Below are 21,771 nucleotides of genomic sequence, written 5' to 3' on the forward strand. Positions count from 1 at the left end.
CACGCACACACCGCTCAAGAAGCTTCTTATCAGATAGCCGCTCGTAGATAGGCAGTAGAGCTTTGGCCACATGATCGGGAAGGCTATAACGATGTTTTGGTGCTGGCTCTTCTTTAGCTTTCGCAGCATTTTGCCGGCACCAAGAATTGGGACCAGTGGGGCAAAGGCTGTGATTGGCGAGACTATCATTTGATGTTACGTGGTGATATGTCGCCATCACAGCCTTTTGCATAGCCTCGATGTCATCACTGTGCGACTTGATTGCCCAGCCATAGTACGAGCTGAGTTTGTTCACAAGGTCACCAGTCAACCTCCCTTTTCCACCTAGTGGTTTCGAGCCCTTGTGTTTTGCCAGCAGATTGCGGAGGGCTGTCCCCATGCGCTTCTGTACATGGTTGACACATTCCTCTTTTTGGATATCTATATACCCATAGACTTCAGCCTCCTTTAGGGCAAGGAACGTCCTGCTGTCCCCATCTGACAAAACAGTCGTATATCTGAGCTGGTGCTTCTCCCAAGACCTTTTGAATAGAATAAGGCCAGCCTCAACCTCCATTTCGCCAGATTTCTTGTCCGTATTTTTTTGGCATACGTGACTGGCCTTCCATTCTTCATAGAGAGGGTCATGAGCTTGTGGTCCGCGTTCGCAACCAGCACAAAAGTTGCTCAGTACGACGTGGTCCAAAACGAGCCCCGAAAAAAGTTCAATAACCGCGCCGACTCCGATGTGGGACGAATGCCCGCGGGTCATCCAAGACCCGTCGTAGGACACGGCGATGTTCCCGGGATTGTCCAGCCTAAGCTCGCTGTACAATTTCCGTACGGCTTCTGCGCTCTCCTTTTCTTGTCGCTCGGCTGCACGAGCCGCGGCGGGCGTCAACTTTGTCTTTTGGTAGGCTTGCCATGTTTTCGTGTGCAGTCCGCGGTGAGAAATATTCATGATGGCGAAAATATCGTTGAGGGCCGTTTGTCTGTTGCCAGTAGCTTGCATGGCACGCGCAGCCAGAATGTTTATTGTAAACGGATTCACTTTTTTATCACCGTTCACGCGCGGCGAGCTCCAAACCGTAGCTTTGTCACCGCAGTTGGAGCAAACAAGTAACAGTTTCACGGCAAGGCCGTATTCTCGCTCCTCTTGGCATATTTTCGCGTTTCCGCCACATATCTTGCACTGTAGGTGTTCAAGAAGCGTGTTCACCAATTCCAAACACACCACGGTGAAACTGGTCTCGTCAGCCGGGCAGCCACCGGAATCGCTCGGGGCCAACAAGTCCGATTTTCTTTGCGTTGCTGCAGTCGATGCAAGCTCTCGAACTTTGGCATCTGCTCTTTTCCTACCTTCATCAATATCTGAAGGCGTCCGGAGCACTGTATCACGACGAACGCGGCCGACGTCAGGGTCACTCGTTGACGGGACCGCTAAGCCTAATCCTGGTGTACGCAGCTCGGCGGCTCCGTCGCTCGATGCCTGCAGTCGCTCATCTTCGATTTGCAGTTCGCCCTCGGTGCCTCTCGATCTTTCAGCCACTCTTCTGATGTTCTGAATTAGTGACGACCTTCTTTTCTTGCCGTACTTATGTCGGCACACAAACTTTCTCGTTGACATCGCGGTAAGTTGCTTTCGCGTCCGACGACAGGACAAGATGGCGTCCGTGTAAGCGCTCTAGACGAGCTGCAGACGATGCTCTAAGCCAATCGCGTAGCCGCTTTTCATCACGTGCCCTGAGCAGCCAATAGCGACTGGCATTTCATCATTTTTTCGCGGCGTTTCTCTACTGTTACCAGTGACTGGAGAGAAGCGCTGGCGCGCGAAAATTGAAGACGAAAAACTGCTCTTTCAAATGATACCAACATGGCCGCGAGCGGAGCTATAGCGCGGAAGCTGCGCGTCGTTGAAATTGCACCGTTTTCGGTTCTACATCTAAACAAATTGAGCTACCTTTAATGCAAAAAAATTATATTGCGGTTGAAATAGATATGTTTCAGATATGAAACTTTGCAGATTAGTAGAATAATGAACGTAGATTCCGAATATAGCATTTTCCAAAATTCGATTTTTTCGCGATTTTTTAGTGCCAAAGACCCGTGTCCCCCCTTAAGTCAACGTGGACTGTTGAAATACCATCCCAGAAACCTCGAAACGCTTGTTTCGTGCGAAAAAGAGACTTATTTTAAGAGAAACTGTGTTCTGAAGCGTCCGCTACCTCTAGCGCAGTTCAAAAAACCCGCCCTCCAATCGAGGAGTATTGACGTCATGGTCTCATAGTGACGTTGCGCCGTCGGTGAGTAAAATGGCTCCCGCAGACGGCGCTGTGGCTTTTCTGCACAAAATGCAAACGCGCGGCCAGAAACAGAGCCAAGACAGAGCCGACAGCAGCGTGAAAGCGGAACTATGGCGGCTAGCAGAAGCGAAAGCGCACGACGATAAGCTGGTTCTTTATTTTACGACGCCAACTTCAACGGTCGCTGCAATGGATGACCCTGACAACGACACATTAGCTCGCGATGTTGAGCTCGAGTTCAGCGATTTAAGCACTGATGAACGTGACCTGCTGTTGAGGGCTCGCGCTGCCGGCGTCGTTGTGTACTACTACGACGACGGCCTGCTTTGATCACGCGACTTCACTAAGTCGGCGTTGAGCTCTGAATACTCTGGACGAAAGTGCAGCGAGCACACTACGTGATTTTTCGGCTCCTTGTCAGCGCGCTGTGGCAGAGGTACGGCACTTAACCGCTTCGAATGGAGAGGTTCACTTGTTGGCACACAGCGATAAGTAATGTTGGATTCGCCGCTGCAATTGCCCTTGGCCAAGTTCCGCGGACCGTTCGCGCATCCCACGACATCACATGGACGTGGCATTTTCGCTGCTTGTTCCAAATGCAAGTTTCGCGAGCCAGCAGGACAACCGCAGCACGACACGATAAAGAAACAACTGAAACTCCAAAGCGCGCGCGGCGCAAAGTCAAGCGCGCAGAGTCAAGCGAAAACGAAACCTTTCGATCACCCATACTACTCAAGGGTAACGTCAAAATGTCATTTTTTCTTAGAATCGAATAGAAGTAGACAAGTAGCATTTTCTTCTGTCTTATAATCTAATGAAATGATCTTTTTAATATTAGTAGTTCAGTACTAGTGACATAAATTATGATGAGGAGTGCTTTCGTCATCGGGCTAGTACCGGAATGTCGCCGGGGGGTCTCAAATTGTGTCATGCATTTACCTCAATTTCTCGGTTACTAAAGCTCTGTTCGCGATTATATTGACGCCTTAGACGTTCTAGAGCACTGCTTTATCACTTTAACTTGACTTTCTGGTAAGTCCCTTCACATTAATAATGCACCGCAACAATAGAGTGATGACATGAAAATAAAGGAATGATCCCAATGGAATGAAGGCAATGAAATGACAATGTTTTTTTTTATTTTACAGTGTAACCCAACCAGTACAAGGACACAGAGGAAGAGCAAAAATCACAGACAGCACTGCCTTGTTCCTTCTCTGTGCCCTTGTGCTGGTTGCACTAAACCAAAAAAATAATAATAATAATAAACCCTCAAGATGACATACCAACAAGCCTCAATTTCTACACTGATAAACAATGATGTAATGGCAACGGCGGCATGATGATGACAGTGTGTATGCTGGAGCTCACGTCCATGCTTACGTGCATCACCTGCTGCCCTATGCCCACTTTGATTTGCAATAAAGCAGCTGCTTATTTGCGCTATGTCTGGTACCGATCAAATGTGTGAGACAGCAGCCACCAGTAAGCAATCAAAAAGTGTGTGCATGTGGGGGGGGGAGGGAAGAGACAAAGAAGGCTTCGCTTTATTGTAATTCAAAAAGTAACCAGACAAAGTTATTACAGAGCAAGATGGGGCTGATGCGCTGGAGTTTAAAATGCACCTTGGCGCGACCTGGGGCCGTATAACGTAAAACTATTCCAATATATTTTTATTCCAATCTCCTGACGTCAAATTTGCGTAAGCGCCGACTCAAACGCCGGGCCGTTACTCGCAGGGTTGTCTGAAAAGATCAATCAAATGATCTCCTCATTTATAGGAGGTCACTTTTGTTTGCTTTAAAGACGAATAACACTGCCTACACTGAGCGGCTTGTCTTATCTAATTGGCTGACAAGAGGCGAAGAGCACGCTCAGGTGGAGAGGCATTCGATGGGGCCAAGCCAGTGCACTGAAAATCGATAACCCTATGAAGAGGGTGGTACCGGCGTCTGCGATTGGTCCACTTTCCCTCACTAGCTTGCGGTGGCTTGTTGAAAATCGCGGCGGCTTGCAACGGAAGCTTAAAGGGACACTAAAGTGAAAAATGATTTCTTCTGCATCAGTAAATTACCTTTCTACAACACCAAAAACACCCCTCTTGCAACAATAAGACGTTTGTTAAGCCAGAAAAAGCGCAAGAACAAAATACGGGTGGCGATGCCTACTTAAGTTCCCGCACCTGGTGGCTGTGATGTCATGGATCTTTATGGCATCTCCTAGGGCCTACTAATTATATATAGCGGTAGAGATTGACTACATTGTGTTCTAAAGGAACCAAATATTAAACATAGCAAGTTTCGGGAACCTTTACTCAGCCAATGCTGCCCAAATGTCAAAACATACTTTGGCATCCCTGACGTCACGCTGACGTACCGGCGCTGGGGTTTCGGTGCGAAATTCAAATACTGATACTTGGACCTTCATTTTCTCATCTAATAATCAAACTATCTTTTTGAAATTACTGCCTGCAGGGTTCTGAAACAATGCTTTATTAGTCTAAACTGATTTATTGTTTCGCTTTAGTGTCCCTTTAAGAATGACACTACAACGGATCCTCAACGAAGAAGACTTGGCACGAGGTCATAAACGTGCCGAAAGTGCTCGAAAATGTTACAGGGCCACGCAAAAAGTCTTATTACATGCTAATAAACCCATGCTCTCCAGCAGGTGCGAGTAGCCAGTGCCTGAGCGATCGGCGGCAGCCATCTTTTATTCCTTTCAGAACGGGGCAGCCTGCAGCTATTCAGAAGAAAATTCAGTTTTGTTCGGCATATTAAGGCATTTTTCACGCGTACACGTCACTTTGACGCGGTGAGTTATTGCGGTTTTTTCACGTCGCGCAACAGGCAGGTGAAGTGGGTGAAGCCCGAAAACTTTTGACTAATTGCAGAGGGCTAACGGCGAAAAGGCACCGAATCAGAAATAACTATTCTTCTTTTGTTCGGTCAAATCATGCATAATCAGTGTGTACACGTCATATGAGATGGGGAGCTATCGCGGTTTTCGTGACGTCGAGTGACAGACAGGTGAAGTGGGGGTGGTCTAAAAAAGTTCTTAACCAATAGCGGAGGGCTGATTGCAGAAATGGAATAGAAAAGTTTAGAATAGTTTTACGTTATAGCACCCCTGGCAGCGGTCAACGAAGTTGGCTAGGTAGTATGAAAAATACGTCATCCCATAGAGTATCACGGGTCTCGCTCATGTTGTGCTTTATTTTGAGTTCTGTGCATAGTTCTCGCACTGCAAAAGTGTTCAACATGTACATAGGGCACTGTGCGCTACTGAATGCAGCACAGGTCATGGAGTGCGGGTGCTTTTTGTCCGACAAACAGTGCTGAAGGGGAGCGGACCTGGTGAGTTGATAGCAAACTCTAGAATAACACACCAGACCATGCAGAGCAGCGCACCGCCCCCAAGCACTGTCACCCCTGTTGTTGATGCATGGCGAGTTGTCATGAGGGTCAAGGGCTTGACACGCTGGAATTTTCAACATACTGTGTGACGACTTGGTGGAGTGTGACAAACTTGGCTGGGTAGTATACAAGTCGCAGCTACAGGCATTAAGTAACACTGTCACTGGGCTGTATACAGCCGGTCTCGCCTGCTTTATGTGTGTGTGTGTGTGTGTGTGTTCAGGGTTTATTTCCCGTTTTATTTTGGTGTTCAGCTATTGGAAAAGGCACTTGCATTCGCTGAGTAGACTGTGGATCATCTTGGGAGTGCACCCTATTTTGGCTTAATCATCAGAAATGCAGTAGCCTCTAAAGGTACATGCGGATGATTTCTTTTCATTAGAAAACTGACATGCACAGGAATTTACAGGACCTAAAGCAATTTCTTATGGTGAAGCGGCCCACCTAATCAAGCGAAAGCTGATATCGAGTGGTTGAAACTGTTTCAGAATGCATTGCTGAAAGAACAAGCGAAAGAAAATCGATTGACTGATGTGGCAGTCAGTTGTGGCAATAAGATAGGAAACCGTATATAAAAAGTGGTGTTTAAACAGTTACATTATATGTTACTGTAAAGAAATGAATGACAAGAAACAAAACTGTTGCTGCATCATCGTTCTTCATCAAAAAAAGAAAGTATCTGCACGTCAGCGCTAAGGCTAGACATTCAATCACAGTATTTACTGATTGCCATGTCTGGAAATTAGCTTTTGCGGCATAAACATGCATGTGGCCGGCAGTCTCGGCGTCAACACATACCAGAGCCACTCAACCTGAGTTACGGGGCTAACGCCAGCAGATTATTAGTTTCATTAGTTAACTAATTCATTGTTATTGGGCAACTATTCTGAGTTGATGCACGTGCTTAAGTGAATAGACATATACTGCAGCAGTCTGCCGCTGCAACTTGGCATCGCATGACTTGAGCAGCAGACACATGATAACGGCAGTGCACCGAAACGGCGTCTGCGACTTCTCGCGCGCAGTGCATGCATTCGGCACTGTGCTTCGCTTCTTTGGTGACAGAAGACAGGCTACAAAGCCTCCCAGGCACAAAATTCTCCAAAATTCCCACCACGGCGCAGCTGACACGAGCATATATACAGTGGAGCCACGCTTTCACGAGCAGAGTATCGTGTTATGTGCTACCCGAAACCTGAGAGCGCGGCATGGAGGGCTTTGTTGATGGATGGATGGAAGGAATTGAAGGTAGGAACATCCCCTTTGAAACAAGGTGATGGCAGTTGCCACCATGCTCAGCTTATTGTTTTTGTTTAACTGTGTTGTATGTTATTAAAATTCGCCATTTTCTTTAAACACGTCTTCCTACACTTTTAACCTTATGTCACCTCTCTGCTTTTGAGCCACCAATCCTCCAACTGCCTTTTGCTAATTTCTGCCACATATTTATTTACATGACTATTGTTATCTCTGAACCCTAGGGCTTCAGGAAGCGTGACTGTGCCTGCATCAACATCGGGATGGATACCATCACATTTTAGTATGAGGTGTTCTATTGTTTCTACAGATTTATGACACACAGTGAATCTGTCTTCTTCTTCATTAAATTTCTTTTTATAGTTGCACGTTCTAAGACATCCTGACCTAGCTTCAAAAAGTAGGGTACTGCCTCTTGAGTTATCATAAAATGCTTCCTTTCTGATCTGCTGTTTCCAGTATCGATATAGTTCAACACTTTGCTTCTTTTCCATTGATTTTATTCAATTTTTACCTTCCGTGTTTTTAACCTGTCATTTAATGCTCTGTTTTTCTCCGTCCTCGTATCTGGCATACTTACTGGTTAGCTTCCTAGTTCTTTTCCGCCATTGTGAGTCAACGCTCTTTCTGTATAGGTATTTAAATACCTTAGCTGCCCACCTGTTATCATCCAATTTCCTCAGGCGTTTTTCGTATAGGATTCTTGCTCTGAGCTTCCTGTGCTTCGAACGATGCCCAGCCCATATCCCCCTGTACTGCTTCGTTTGTGGTTTTCCCGTGGGCAACTAGTGCTAATCTTCCAACAGCTCTCTGATTGACTTCTAGTCTAGACTGAACTTTTGCCCTTAAAGGGACCCTGAAACGCTTTTGACGATTTTCTACAAACGTACTGAGTCGTTAGAGTAGGTCCTTCTGATCATTAATTGACACATCTAAGTGCTCTGCGTAAAGCGTGTAATTTATTATAAGGTTTTAAAAATGCACATCGCTGCCGATCGCAACGCACTGCTCGGCGGAATTTTAAGCCGCCCCTACCCATATGACCGAAATCACCCATATGACGTCAGTGGGGCGAGCTGTCCGATTGGCTGACCAGGGCGCGTGATCGATAATTTTTCCAACTTTATGGTAAACAAATGATCTTCGTAATAGTTGGAATGTTAGTTAATTTGTTTTTATAAAAAGAAAGTAGCATAAAGAGAATGCACAAGAAAAATTTTTCAGTACACTTAAGCACTTCCGGCACACAGCAAGTGTCGTCTGCTTGTGTTACAACGTACTCCATTTTGACGAGAGCTCCGCGGTCAGAGTTGGTCTCAGTCTTTTCGCGAGCACTATGATTCGACTTTGTTACCTTGTGGACTGCAAACGTAGCGACTGGCAATTTGGCTTCACTGCAAGGCAGCGTACGAGCGAACTGGCTGCTGCGCATCGGACTGCCGCTATCCGATCGGCGCCAGGATTTGCGCGTTTGTGGCCGTCACTTTACACCGGAAGATTACTAACGGAAAAGCGTTTCGCGAGTCCCGTATTAGGGCAAACGTAAGCGCAAGGGGACAGGGTCTGGCCGCTTGACTGTGCCGTAACGGGATGAGCCGAGATGAGCAGAAGGGCAAATGTGAATGGTCTGCACGGTGCAGCCACCTGGTGGCATAGAGCTCAACCATACACAGTAGCAGCAACGAAGCGTATTCTTTTTTGCTGCTGGTGCGTATTTTTCGCAGGAGTGTAATCATCAACACGTTGTTTTTATAAATGTTTAAAATGTTTTACACTTGCTTACAGCAATATTAGCGCTTTGTTTGGCTGGTTAAGCGCTGCGCCAACAAGTGTCTGGACCGTGCAGACCGATCAGGGCGCTCACGTACGTCTACGCCAAAGTTCCTTCATCAGCTTGAGTTTATGCCTCCAGTCATTTGCCGAAATGACCAGCTTGCCTGTGGTTAACGGAATACCAGACACGTTCGGCGCTACGACAGAATGCTCGCAACGCAGGCTGCTTCGATAGCTCTCGCTTGGGGTCGACAGCCAAGCGGCTAGCGGAGAGGTTCCGCGCGGGCGGGGGCGGGATCCAAAACAACCGGAAGTGGACGATGTGACGTCGCATCGTGACGCAGGACCAGTGAAGGCGGAGCTTAGCCCCGCTCGCTCGGCGAACGAGTTGAGGAGGAAAAGCATGGCTGGGGAGGAGGGTAACTTCTAATCGCTTGTAGCTCCATTAATACGTAACGCTTCACTTAAATTGTGGTGCGAATGTTCTACTTAAGCTGTACCCTACGCGTCTACAAAATTTGTCCGAACCGTTTCAGGGGCCCTTTAAGCACAGGACCGCATTCCCGAAAGTAAGTGCCAGCACCATTACTCCCTTCCAAATACCTCTCAGTACCTCATACCTGTTGTACCCCCACAATGCCCTATGTTTCATTATCCCAGCATCTCTTCGCCCTTTTGCTATGAAAGACTGTTCGTGCTTTTCCATGTACATCGGCCCTTTTTTATCCATACCCCGAGATATTTGTATTCGGCCCCTCGGGGTATTTCATGGCCTTGTATTGTAAGCTCCTGATCAGTTGTATCGTTGAAAAACATCCCACCGGACTTAGCTGCCCTAAAACTGTAACCTAAACTGTGTCCTTCGTCTCCACAGTAATTAACCAGAGTTTGCAAATCTTCCTGGCTATCTGCGAACAGTACAATATCGTCCGCATACATTAAACCCGGTAGTCGTTGCTCAACAATCTTTCCGCCTAATCTGTACGACAGATTATACCCTAGATTGCTTCCTTGTAGCCTTCTTTCCATACTTATCATATAAAGCATGAACAGCAGCAGTGATAGAGGACAACCTTGCGAAACCTTTCTGAGCATGATAATACTGTTTTTCTCACAAAGTAATTCTATTAGCAGTGAAACACGCTAACAATTCCATTAATACATGCGTATGTGTGTGTCACATACGCATGACAGATTATACCCTAGATTGCTTCCTTGTAGCCTTCTTTCCATACTTATCATATAAAGCATGAACAGCAGCGGTGATAGAGGACAACCTTGCGAAACCTTTCTGAGCATGATAATACTGTTTTTCTCACAATGTAATTCTATTAGCAGTGAAACACGCTAACAATTCCATTAATACATGCGTATGTGTGTGCACATGTGTGTGGTCGAATAAGGTCACTGGAGTCAATGCTTCGACATGTAGTCTTTGTCAGGGATGTATCCAGCCTTAAACATCCTTTGCCCGAGCACTGTTGATACCTTGTTTGGTCAGATCCGACAAGGTGTGACCAATGACGTCTCGAAGGGAATCGCGGCAATACAATGTTAGTTCAAATGCTAGACATATCGCGCAGCGATTGTGGTGAGAATGTTTGCATAGTTTTACTTTACCAGCGCAATGCTGACCAGGTGAACTTCAGCAAAGCCCTTGACTAGGCGCACGCGCATTGACTTACTTCGCGATTCTCAGTCGCCCAGCCTCCGACATGGGTGGCGCTTTGCTCCATCTAGAAGCGATGTATTTCGGCACCTAATGTACAAGAGAAGGAATAGAAAATAAGAAACAGAATCAGTCAAATTTTAATCAGGTGAGGAACGCGTAAACCAACATACCTTTACGAGCCATACGCCACGGGCTGCGTTGGTACAGTCAACGTCTCTCTCTTGATCACCCATATTAGAAGAGTGAGCGACTTGTGTTCTGCAGTATGGTGTAAATACTTTCAATCATCGATAAACATCAACACTCAAGCGTAACCGTTTAACAAGGAACTAGCATGAGCGTAGTCTCTGCGCTGCGACTTCTCACGGCTTGAGCGCAACCATCTTTGAAATCTGCGCCACCTGACAATGACAGCTGATAACTAAAAACAGTCAGAACCATCAAAACCATAAGATAGCGACCAGAACCAATTAACGTTTTTCTAAAGCTTAATAAATACTTTATTGAGTTGCACACTAAATCTGTACTGATAAATGTTAGTGTGCTGGTAAATGGTATTTATTCGCGCTCTGCGGTGTTTCGTTTCCCTGTACCTCATGCCCGCCGCCAGTGCGCGCGAAAAATTGCGCGGGCTTAGGCTCATTACTCGTGGTGAGTTGACGTATTGCGCAATCGCTTCGCGCCGTCTTTTGTCCACAATTTTATCAATGAGGGGTGACTGCGCGCTAAACACATGCGACTAAGACAAGGCTGACGATGCTGTGCCGAATTAACTCTCGTGACGCAGCTGTAGGGCTGTGTGCGAGGAGGTCGTTCATTTGTAACGCCGGACGTTAATTAAGTGTTGCACGTTGTTCTGCACAGGTATCGGAACCAAACATGCACGCTTTTTTGAAAACAGCCAACCCAAACTTAATCCTTCCCAAGGAGAAAACCAAGGAGCCGAAATCGGCACCCAAGAAACCAGTGCACATCCCATGGGTGGAAAAATAGTAAGCCTTTGCAGCGCTAATTGCCCCTTTTAGCATCAAGTATCGTGTATGTCATTATGCGACTTATGCTTGTTTTCGTTTTCCGCCTCATTCAGCCGGCCCAAAACTGTAGACGATGTGGCCCACCAAGATGAAGTGGTCTCCGTCCTAAAAAAGTCACTTCAAGGAGCCGATGTAAGTGTAGAAAGTCAAGCAGTGCATCCTCGTGTCTTGTGCTCTACTATATTGTACCGCAGTTGTCTATGTCAAGTCAACTTTATTTCTCCAGCAGAAGCACTGAAAGGCTTTGATGAATAAAAGCTGATCTAGGCAGCTTTACAGAGCCCTTGACCCTATACAGTGGCTTATAAACAGTAATATGTTACATAGAAGTCTACTGCAGCTCGATTAATTACATATACAGCAGCTCGCCCATTAACAGAAAAAGTAAAGGAATATCTAATAGACATAACAAAAATAAGAGAACACCACACTCCAGCACAGAGAAAATAAAAAGTAAGCAAGAAGGAGGCAAGAAACCAAATAAGCAAATAGCAAGGACATAAGCCACAGAAATTATAATCCTCATTGAGGGTAGGGAAACAAAAGTTTTGGTGCACTTATTTCACTGTAGAGCAAACGGTTGGATGTGTTCATAAATAATTTGATAGAGTTGTAAATTGAAGTGCTTGCATTTTGCAATTTGTACAAAAACGAGTGTTCTGCCATAAAGCATATGTTCATGTGATTGTACGGGTCTGATACTTGCAGCTCCCAAATCTTCTGTTCTATGGGCCTCCAGGAACAGGAAAGACGTCTACTATACTTGCCCTGGCCAGAGAACTCTTTGGGTATGCTAATCGAGCTGTATGGTTTGCTTCTTGTAGTTCCCGCACACTCCTCTGTTTGGTGAATTTGTATAGGCTGAAACAAATAAATTGTGCAAACATCTGAAGAATGCAAATAACTATTCTGCTGATTGTGATGTCATTTCAGATTTGTGCTGTACGCATTGATGACTTACTGGCAATAACATTATTTTTCAGAGACATGTACAAAAGCCGCATTTTGGAACTAAATGCTTCTGACGAACGTGGCATCCAGGTTGTCCGTGAGAAAATCAAAACCTTTTCACAGCTTACAGCAAGTGCTACAGCTCCCGAGTATGTGTGCATTTTTGAGGAATGTTGCAGTGTTTCCATCTGATATGATTACAATGTGCTTCACTTGCAGTGGGAAACCATGCCCACCATTCAAGATTATAATTCTAGATGAAGCAGATTCCATGACAGCAAGTGCTCAGGTACTTGGCCCAGAAAACTTTTTTTACTCTCAATGCATGTGTTAAATTTGAGCACATTGGTGCATTAGCAAAAGTGTCATTGTTTTCTTCTGCAAAAAGAAATGTGTGTTAAAGGTTACTCTGGCACATAATAACTACATTTATAGTAATGATAGTTCCCACTTGACCACATTAGCCTCACTGTACTACCTTCTGGCTTCTGCTTAGTTCACTTAGCAGATTGATAATTCTGAGCAAATGTTTAGCAAGCTGTATTGATCATTTCTGAGTTTAATAGAAGTTATGAAGTTTTATGAAAACTTTATGCTCACATTATAGGCGAACTGTAATGAAATTTTTGACTGCATAAAAAGAGCCTAGTTTAATATAGTACAGATGTAGGGGAGCCTCTATGCAAAATTTTACATTTGTAGCAGTACATGAAGCATGCACTTGAAATAGCGTCACAAAAAGCTTGCAAACATAACCGTTTTCAGTACCATCACTGAAAAAAAAAGAATGCCTCCATTACCTCACGTCGGAACTGATGCCTGACCTGGTATACATGGTTCCTCGGCATGACCTCAAAGATAAAGCAGCACCTGTGGCACACTAAAACGTTTTTGAGGCGCTGTGCTGGGATTTACATCATAGCGACAACCACCAGGTGAACATCTCATCTTCTTAGATGCTGTTTAAAGGCTTCTAACAGGAAAACTATACAATTACCAGCCCTGTGACTTTGCCAAAATTGCTCCACTGATATATACTACTCATTTATAACTAATTTAACCAAAGTGAAATTGCATTGCAGTTGGCCTTTAATGCAAGCATAAAGCCTTCATAACACCTGATAGCTTCTATTAAGCTCAGAAGTGAATGGTACAGTTTGCTGAAAAAGGGAGCTTTATGTTGGGAGCTTTTATCTAAATATACGAGAATGGAGAAATCGTTTTTCTCAGCAACAGCTGCGCAGACCAATTTAGATTACGTTTGTTGTATCTAAAAGTAAAAGTTAACATCGCATGACTAAAAGTGGATTTTCAATTTATGCTCTCAAGGTTCTTTAAAAAATTATACTGTTTTATAATGTATCATACACCAATAGTATGCTTCCTGTTGGCTTCAATTTGTATATAAAAACATGTTGCATTTTTTTTAAATATTAGGCAGCCTTGCGTCGTACCATGGAAAAGGAAACCAAGACAACTCGTTTTTGCCTCATCTGTAACTACATAAGCAGGTAAATGCACTTTGCCCATTTTATTTAGCTGAGTGTAACTATTATTATAGAGCTGTACTTACTTGCCTTTGTCTTTTCTCAGAATCATAGATCCACTGACGTCTCGTTGCTCAAAGTTTCGATTCAAGCCTTTGCCTAAGGAAGTTCTAATAGAACGCCTTCGCAGCATATGCACAGCTGAAGGGGTTCAATGCGATGATCAGGTTTGAGACCCTTGATTGCTTTTTCAGTTTTATTAGATGTGAATTTTAATAATGGTGGCACATTGGTGCTATACGAGTGCAATGCTGTGTGAAATTTCTGCATTAGTGGTGACTGACAGCTGTTATCTTACTTGTAGATAACAGCTGTCACTTGGCTTTTCATCATTGCAACTAATTTTGTAGTACATTGTGTGTTTCAAGGCTGTGTATTATATGCTTTTGGAGAGTGTGTGTTTGGAGCAGACAAGTGAGCTAATTGAGTTTTGTTCTTTTCCCATAGTGTAACATTTCAATTAAAAGCAAAGCTTCTATAAAATCATTGGGATGGAAATTTGGGTAGGCTGGTTTGGCATATCTGTGTACGTAATAGGTGTGAAAATGGCAGCACATATAGACTGACACAAAAAGCGCCTTGTGTGTGTCATGTTTTTTGCACCTATTACATAGATTTCTATAAAATCTGCATGCAATATATGTCACACTTGAACATGTCACACTTGAACATGAGGCGTAAGTAGTACTTGACTGATCTTCACTGTCGCAGAAATTCAATGAGATCAATTTTCACATTCATAAACACTTCTGTATCAAATGTCTAGGTACTGGATTTCCTTATGGATGCTTGTGAAGGAGACATGCGAAGAGCAATCACCCTTTTCCAAAGTGTTTCTCGGCTTAAATGTGATGAGCCTGTAACGTCCCATGATGTGGCTGAAGTTGCTGGGGTGAGTTACCATTTGTGTGCTGCATCTTCACAATGTTAAGCTGCTTGTAAATAGCAGAGGTAGCTGTAGCCAGTAAAACCTGATGACTAAGGTTGGCCACTTTGAGAAAAAGGTGCTCTGCTGCTGAGCACATTTCAGGTCTGATTTCTGCTTGTAGTTGCCAATAACAAAGGAGTGTAAAACAAAGATTCTACATAATAAGGACTCCAGATTGTTGAAATCAAAGGCCAACTGCAACGAGATTTTTAACCGTGTAAGGAGCCTTGTTTCAGATAGCGTAAATATAGAGGGACCTGCAGGCAAATGTTAACCTTCGAAATATGAGTGGATGCGTCATGAAAACTTCGCTGAAGTAAGACATTTTTGATACTGAAACAGAAAAAAAAAGCAAAAAAAAATGAATTACTGCAGCTTGCCAGAAGTGACCCACGACTCGGATTGTTGCGAACCAGCACGACTCTTTTACATGACCTCCGAGTTGAGGCAGCACGCTAAACAATCACGGAGGCAACCAACTGGGACTAATGTCCACGAACCACCAGGCACACGTGTCATCTGCTTTGGTGCTATTTAATGGCTGCCAATAAGAAAATTGGAGACTGCCAAGTGCTCACAGTGCTTCATCAAGATAGTTCTAGGGGTGATGTGCAATACTTCTCGTAGCAGTTCTAAATTATCCAGCGCCCTTCGTGTTAAAATATTCAAGGCATTGAACCAAGGAAATAACTTATCTTCTAAGCCTTTTCGTCATCATCAGCCTATTTGCCTATATCAGCCTATGATATGCATAATAGCCATTAAAGTTCGACATTGCCAACTCCTTAAGGGATCCTGATGACTTCAGTTCATTCATAAATAATGTCATTTTCATAATCGTCAATCGGGCATTTCGCCACTTTCTGAACTGCCTTTGACGAACAGAGGTCATCAAAAGCTGTATTTCTATTCACAACAAAGACCACAGTACCCATTTTGGTTTCGACATTGTTATTAAATAGGATTTTACACACTACATGGCAGGTGTTCCTTGTGTACCGACGTTTCCTTGTTTGCATGAGATTTTTTCTCGCTTTCAAGCAAACATGCCATCATTTGTGCAGCATTTTAGTGCGGTAAATTGCTATCTGCCAAACGACCATAGCAATAGTGACAAGAATGTTAACTTTATGTTTCATTCTTCAAGCAAAGAATACAGTAACGACACTGTAGACAACGTTGTTTCTGAATATGAAGTATGAACGAGATGGTCACAGAGTCCCATGAATTTGTTGCCGTACAATGCTTACAGAGTTATTTTTTCGTTTTATAAACATTTATTGAAGCAGTTCGCGTCATGTAAATAATCAGCCAATTTAGTATCATTATTTAAAAAGACCCCTTGCAAGGGCAACTGCAACATTTTGGATTGTGTAAAATGCCCAGTAGTATGGTTTATAGTATGGCTATAAAGGAGCCTCTGTGGAAAGTTTGATGTTTGAAATACGAGCAGAAGTGTTGCAAAAAGCTTGCAAAAATAGCTGTTTTTAATGCTGAAACTGAAATAGGTGCCATTACTGCTCACTGGTAGCAACATATGACCTGACATTGCTCCTTGGCATGATGCTTGCTATTGATAGCGCTTCAAAATGCGCAGTTTGGATTTGGCTACTATACGTCAGTCAAACTAGCGCAAGACAAAGCCAGTCTGTGCACCACGCAGCATGGCCAGACTGAGTACCTACTCCAGTCTAGTTGTGCACAGTTGCGTGTAGCTGCATCTGCTGCAGATGTCATAGATACCATGGCCGCAGTGAGGCGCTGCAACGAGCCCTCTCGCCATTAAGACGCTTGGACAACCATGTGCTCCGATTGGTCTCTGGTTTTCCAAGCGTGGCAATGCAAGCTAGCCCGGCGCTTGTGGCTGCCCACGACACACCGAAAAATCTCACAGGTGGCATGCTGGGACTCGCATTATTGGCGACAACCGCCAGGTGCACCTGTCTGCTTACGTGCTGTTCAAAGGCTGCTAAACAAGTAAACTACGATTATCAGCCTTGCGGCTTCACCAAGATTGGTTTGGTGGTATATAGCACTACTCAGTTATAACAAATTTAGAATTTAAATTTTGTTTCGGTTGACCTTTAAAGGATTAAAATGTCATTAAAAGCCAACATTTCAAAAGTTGATCTCTGAATGCAAGGTTCTTGTTCTCAGCAAATTTATAGAGCCCTTTCGCTTCCAATGCCTATTGCAAAAACCTCAAGTGGCTTATTGTGCTCCTGAAGCATTGTTTATCACAACAATAAACTTGTGTGATGTTTCCATCCAGATTATACCAAAGCAGTGCGTCGATGGCCTGCTTACCTGTTGTGCATCGAATTCATATGAGAAGCTCAGCACAACAGTTGAGGTAAGGAGCTGGGCAATGGTCATTTGTAGAGAAAAAAAAAGTATTTGCACTGATGACATAAGAGGGCACTAAAGGAAAAATGCAAATTGTGTGGTCACATGCCAGAAAACACTTTCCTGTCACTCATAAAAATGCAACCTACCATAGACTTGAAGGAATAGCTGTGGTAATTTGCGGCACTTTGAAATTCGATGCAAACTTGCTTTACTAAAACCAGTGCCTGCTTTGCAATATGGCACAGTTCCCTGGGTATGCGCAAAAACATCGACATTACTTCAGCTGAAACTATCAAAGTAACTACCATTCAACATAAACACTACTCGGAGCGAAAAGCATGAACTCAATTCTGCTGTATGGCTCAAGTTAACAGATGTAGAGTGAATGACCCCGTACAACTGAAACACATTTCCTGGTGCTGCTGTTCATTTCTGTAGCTTTTGGCACAGATTTATTAAAAGTGCTATGAGCACCATATAAGTGGCCATTTAACTGGCGGCTACACTTGAAAGCAAATCATTTGCTTCTAAGTGCAACAAAATTTTGCATGGCACCTTTGATTTCATAGGTTGTTCCAGTGCTACGACTTCAAGCAGTAGTAGCTTATACTTCGAGGATAGGTTATTTGTACTATTGGAAACATAAGTTGGCTGAACACAACAGAAAGAGCTAGTTCATTACTTTCTCAACAGCAGCTTCAATCCTGCCCAATATTTGCATTATCTTCCCACTTCCAAAGGCTCTGTGCTTGGCAAACATTCTGGAGCTCTGACATATCACTTTAGCTGAACTTCTTGCTTGATCTTTGAAGAGAATAGCACAAAACACTGGACAAGCGAGTGGCAAATACATGGAGAATGCTGCCAATCGCCTTGTGCAGTCTTCTACACTCTTGCCTTCAAAGATGTTGCGTTACCAGCCAGCTTGAATTTAGACCTTAGTGCACATGTTTTAATTTTCTGCCATATCAAGCCACTTTTTTACTCCACACAAGGATTTGTTGACCTGCCATGGTCCATAGTAGCTATGGCATGTGCTACCAAGCCCGAGGGGCATTTCAATGGAGGTGAAATGCAAAAACGCCTGTGTGCACGAACCCCAGGCAGTCAAAATTAATTCGGAGCCCCTCGCTACAGCATGCCTCACAAACAAATTGTAACCTCAGCGCGGAAGACCCCTAGAATTTATTTTAATTATTTGTTGCTGTTGTAATCAGCAGCCCTGTGCAGTATTGCTTACATATACGGTGGCCTTGCTGTGTTTATTGAACAATTATGCAGCGCAGAAATGCGCAAGTGCACTTGTTCATTTGAAAATTACTTTTTCTTTTTTTTGAAGGGCCTCGTGCTTGAAGGTTTTGCAGCGTCGCAACTTTTCAGCCAGCTGCACGATGCTATTGTGTTGAACAACAAATACAATGACAAACAAAAGTCAGCAATGGCCGAGAAACTTGCCGTAAGTAGCTTTCGCTTCATTTCTAGCAAATGCAGTTTATCCTTGTGATAATACAGAAAGCGTTTTTTTTTTTTGGAGGGGGGGGGGGGCTGGATTACAATAACAGCAGCAAGCTCTGTATTAATTTTTCAGATGTCCTGTATGTTGTCCAGTTATAAAATGCATATGCTTAAGCTTCATGCCTTCATAAAGACTGCGTACATGTTTTTGCTTATGAATTTGACGGTGTGATTAAACGTGCACCATTCTTTTGGAACAGATATGCGACCACAGACTGCTTGAAGGTGCTGACGAGTACCTCCAAATAATGGACCTGTGTGTCACAATCATGAACCAAATTTGCAGTGTCCAGCATTAGTTATTCATGTGTAGTTTTCACATAAAATAAAGTCCTTTTTAAAAAAATGTTTGAATTGTTTTAAACAACACTTCAGTATGAATCTTGAAGTCAACACATATCAAAGTTCAAACTTTATTTACATGTATGAAGGTACATATAACGCAACACAAACTAGGTATGGAGCAAAAAAAAAAGGAAAAAAATAATAAAGTTATGTATGATATGGAATATGGCAGTGAAGTGTGCTGGCTTGTGCTGGCTATGCAGTGCATTGCCACAGGCATAAGATAAAAACTCAATATGATGCTGACCCACATTGGGCACACATCCAAAAAATAGTGGGTGGGAGAAAAGGTATTCGTAGACAATCAATAGCCTTAGCTGCATAGCAGTCTTGTAAGCAAGTCAATTCACAATGTGGCATATAGTAAACAGGCGAAAATATGTAGATTGCAAAGAATATCAGGAAGATTTACCAGGTCAAAACTAGTGCGAAATAGATTACACATTGCATGGTGCACTAACTATATTAAATGCTGCAATATCTTCGTACAATATTTACAGTCCTTGGTAGAAAAACTTAATCAGTGCAAAGATTGTTGCTAGTGAAGAACTTGTGCATCAAACAAAGGTGATCTTCGTTCTGGCCTGGTTAACCTGCCAGACGTTGAGTTCCTCGTATTCTTCAATGGCCTCCTCAATCTGGTTTGGCCGGAACCCACGTGACGTACAACGCTCAACAGCATCAGCCATTTTCACTGTCTTGCCTCCAGACTCTGTGACCATGTCTCGGATGAGCGCGAAGATCTTATCAGTCACTGTCTGGACCCTGAAAGCATGAACGCCATTTGTATGATTACAATACTGAATGTTCTGAACAGGTGTGTTTTCCTAGGTATAACAATGAAAGGTATTCCAGATATTTCTTAATTAGGTGATGCTTCACCATAAAACCTACAATTAAGATGATTGCTTTACTGAAGCAATCACCTTAATTGTTGCAACACTGTTGGCAGCAACTGCTACAATGCTGTGGCATTTGCCAAAGACAAAAAAGCAAGATAAGCATTTTATTTTAAAGATCTTTCATGTTTAGTAGAGCTGATGCGAGTTGAACTTTTGGCTAAACAATAAACATGTACGTATTAGGCAGAGTTTTTCTACGTGTTTTTAAACATGTCCATTGGAATTTTACTATCAACATCATTTTAAATAATAACTGAACTTTGATTATTTGTCAGATATGACAATTTTAGGCAGATTGGGGAGTCGGGACAAAAAAAAACGGTCAAGGTGATTACGATACTCCCTAATGCGAAATTTGAGTGCTGCTTAATATGTGTTTTCATTTCGCAATATATTGAGCCAAAGAATTTGAGACCGAAATCCACCGCACAGACTGGCGGTGGGCTAGTGCCGTCGGCGCCTTCGCAGTGGGAGGAACAGTGTGGGAATCGCTGGCACGATGAGCAGCATCGGAGCCAGCTGTGGTAGAAGACGCCGCTGAACGCGCAAGTAGCAGCAAGCACTGCTATAGCCAATGCAGATCCTCCACCCAGAAACGGGCACCTAAGAGCTGCGCTCTAAAATGAAACTTCAACTGGAGATGTCATCAAAACTAGCCTCCAGTGCTTGTAGCACTTCAATAAAAAGATGCAAGATTTGCACCTTGGTTGACTCTGCAACGTAATTTTAATTTACAGCAGCAGTGGAGACACAAAATCTTCAGTCGAATTGTGAGTTTTTCAATCCAACATATAGGCTGTTTTTAATGTATCAAACAACGGTAGATGCTCATGAGTGTGTGTTATTTTGATAATTGTATTAGATTAATATCAAGTGCAACTTTATTTTCCCCATCAAGGGTTGGTTTTATCCATCAGCACTTCGGCAGCATATGTACAAGTTATTACGAGCAATCTTGCCTGTTGTGTTGGCCTTTCACTCACACCAGAGCATGCAGTCAATTTCCGACCAACCTTCAATCGAAGCTTGGCTACCTATCTAATCTCTACATTTTGAACACTGCTTCTGTAGATGTGCTTATTTGTCCTTATTCATTGCTGTAGAATATTGTGCAACGCTCCACATTACTGTAAGGCACTGTACAGGAACTGAACAAGGCACGTGGAGGCTCCAGTGCCAGTTCAATGCACACTAGCTTGCTTACATAGAAAGTCTGACAGAACGAAATAATCAAGTATGATGAGGCTACTGCACGCTCCCCGACCTGACCACCATTGCTTTGTGACCCAAGAGAATACAATAACGAACGAACCAGGTGCCTGCTGCATGGAGTAAAAAGTGCTTCTTGTGCAATATGAAGTTATGCATTTCCGAAGCTACTGCTTTCCTGCATAGCATAAGCATCACTATGGCTAGCATTCACACGAATATATTTTCATATTTTTGTATGATCGGACAGAAAAGTTGGTAACTAGGAAGTAGGTACATGTGTTGTATACTTCAGATTTTTTTCACTTGGTGTTTATACTAAAAATTGCAAATTATTATTTTTATTTGTACTCCTTGAGATGCTTTTTTAAAGTTTCATATATGAATTCTCAAAATTTTTCAACGTATTTATTACTGCTGTACAATCATTCAAAACACCAGTGATCAGGCTTTTAATTTTATGTATCACAGTATTGAAGCTTTTTAAAGGGACACTAAAGGCAAATATTAAGTTAAGCTAAAGTGATAGATTAGTGCTCGACAATCTCTCAGGCATCAATATTATCGCGAACAGTCTTAATAATCGAGAAA

General features: G+C 43.4%; 3 protein-coding genes across 4 annotated transcripts in view; 1 reads left to right on the forward strand and 2 right to left on the reverse strand.

Moving 5' to 3' along the window:
* TfIIFbeta (transcription factor TFIIFbeta) overlaps window positions 1-10,805 on the reverse strand; it is a 41,705-nt gene extending 30,900 nt beyond the window's left edge. The window contains exons 1-2 of the mRNA XM_075679693.1: window positions 10,571-10,805; window positions 10,414-10,487 (exon numbers count right to left, since the gene is read on the reverse strand). Of these exons, the coding sequence (XP_075535808.1) occupies window positions 10,414-10,487; window positions 10,571-10,633 (137 nt within the window). The 5' untranslated portion in view covers window positions 10,634-10,805. The remainder of the gene's footprint in view (window positions 1-10,413; window positions 10,488-10,570) is intronic.
* A 96-nt stretch (window positions 10,806-10,901) lies between these two features.
* On the forward strand, window positions 10,902-19,072 carry LOC142571386 (replication factor C subunit 4). Of its 2 annotated transcripts, XM_075679690.1 has the most exons (12): window positions 10,902-11,051; window positions 11,265-11,392; window positions 11,488-11,566; window positions 12,143-12,222; window positions 12,418-12,534; window positions 12,605-12,674; window positions 13,823-13,896; window positions 13,979-14,099; window positions 14,699-14,824; window positions 17,133-17,213; window positions 18,549-18,665; window positions 18,925-19,072. In XM_075679690.1, the coding sequence occupies exons 2-12, from the start codon at window positions 11,280-11,282 to the stop codon at window positions 19,021-19,023; spliced, it is 1,077 nt and encodes a 358-aa protein (XP_075535805.1). In that variant the 5' UTR covers window positions 10,902-11,051; window positions 11,265-11,279; the 3' UTR covers window positions 19,024-19,072. The 2 variants fall into 2 exon arrangements, with proteins under 2 accessions (XP_075535805.1, XP_075535806.1); XM_075679691.1 differs by lacking the exons at window positions 10,902-11,051; window positions 17,133-17,213 and having other exon boundaries at window positions 11,058-11,392.
* Window positions 19,073-19,123: 51 nt separating this feature from the next.
* The window catches only part of Mcm7 (minichromosome maintenance 7), a 73,580-nt gene continuing 70,932 nt past the window's right edge, over window positions 19,124-21,771 (reverse strand). The window contains exon 15 of the mRNA XM_075679687.1: window positions 19,124-19,834. Coding sequence (XP_075535802.1) covers window positions 19,627-19,834 — 208 coding nt within the window. The 3' untranslated portion in view covers window positions 19,124-19,626. The remainder of the gene's footprint in view (window positions 19,835-21,771) is intronic.

This window comes from Dermacentor variabilis, chromosome 2, assembly GCF_050947875.1.
Source record: "Dermacentor variabilis isolate Ectoservices chromosome 2, ASM5094787v1, whole genome shotgun sequence".
NCBI lineage: Eukaryota > Metazoa > Arthropoda > Arachnida > Ixodida > Ixodidae > Dermacentor > Dermacentor variabilis.